Source organism: Mandrillus leucophaeus, unplaced genomic scaffold, assembly GCF_000951045.1.
Source record: "Mandrillus leucophaeus isolate KB7577 unplaced genomic scaffold, Mleu.le_1.0 Scaffold49, whole genome shotgun sequence".
Classification (NCBI taxonomy): Eukaryota; Metazoa; Chordata; class Mammalia; order Primates; family Cercopithecidae; genus Mandrillus; species Mandrillus leucophaeus.
Window position 1 is genome coordinate 4,647,890 of NW_012105253.1, and position 1,375 is coordinate 4,649,264.

At 46.6% G+C, this 1,375-nt stretch overlaps 1 protein-coding gene across 1 annotated transcript in view; it reads left to right on the forward strand.

Annotated features, from left to right (window-relative positions):
* CREB3L2 (cAMP responsive element binding protein 3-like 2) overlaps positions 1–1,375 on the forward strand; it is a 138,551-nt gene that overhangs the window by 105,003 nt on the left and 32,173 nt on the right. The window contains exon 8 of the mRNA XM_011995481.1: positions 625–693. Coding sequence (XP_011850871.1) covers positions 625–693 — 69 coding nt within the window. The remainder of the gene's footprint in view (positions 1–624; positions 694–1,375) is intronic.

Below are 1,375 nucleotides of genomic sequence, written 5' to 3' on the forward strand. Positions count from 1 at the left end.
GCCAGGCTGGTCTTGAGCTCCTGACCTCAAGTGATCTGCCTGCCTCTTCCCAAAGTGCTGAGATTACAGGCATGAGCCACTATGCCTGGCCCCAGCTCCTTTTCTTTTCTTCTTTCTTTTCTTTCTCTCTCTCTCTCTCTCTCTCCCCTTCCTTTCCCTCCCTCCCTTCCTTCCTTCCTCTTTCTTTCCTTTCTTTCTTGTCTCTCTCTGTCACCAGGCTGGAGTGCAGTGGCTATCTTGCCTCACTGCAACCTCCGACTCCCAGGTTCAAGCGATTCTCCTGCCTTAGCCTCCCGAGTAGCTGGGCATGCCACCATGCCCAGCTAATTTTTGTATTTTTAGTAGAGACGGGGTTTCACCGTGTTGACCAGGATGATCTTGATCTCCTGACCTCATGATCTGCCTGCCTCAGCCTCCCAAAGTGCTGGGATTATAGGCGTGAGCCACCACACCCGGCCTATTTTTTTTTTTCTTAAGTCTCTTCATCCTTCTTTCCATACTTTCCCACACTTCCATGGAGTCAGATCCCCCCAACCCTCATTTTCCTCATCCCCACCTACCCTAGCTCCTGGCTTAGTGTTTGCTCTATGGATAATAATTTTCTTCTTTCTCCCTCCTTTGTAGAGTGGAGTCTTGTTCAACTGAGAACTTGGAGCTTCGGAAGAAGGTGGAGGTTCTAGAGAACACTAACAGGTAAATGTCACTGGACTGACAGCTGATCGTGCTGCCAAATGGAAGGTGGGGAAGAAAGAGGATAGAATCCAGAACCAGGGATGAAAGAAAAGCAAAGGAGGTCACAGTGAAAGTGCAGATGTGCTGAGATGCTCAGCATGGCCAAACTCTACCCACCCGCTCCTGCTACACACACACACATGCACACACGCATGCACACGTGCTACAAACACATATGCACACATGCTGTCATATTCACATCCTCAATACACATGGACATACTCTCATATGCACACACATGCACACACATGTACACATACATGCATATTCTTTACTTTTCCTAAATGATATAGCATTGAAGAAGAAGGTGATCATGACAAGGACTATTACTAGGGAGTTAAAAAAGAGGCTTGGAGGAGAATAAGATCAACAGGCCTGATTCTCCTGAAAATGACATCAAAATTTAGAGGTGAACAAGGAGGCACTGGCCACTTCGTTATAATCCAATTTTAGTAGCAAATGATACTTACTAGTTTAAAAAAAGAGAAAATCATTGGTATTTTTTTTCTTTTTTTTGAGATGGAGTCTTGCTCTGTCACCCAGGCTAGAGTGCAGTGGCATGATTTCGGCTCACTGCAAGCTCTGCCTCCCGGGTTCAAGTGATTCTCCTGCCTCAGCCTTCCAAGCAGTTGGGACTACAGGC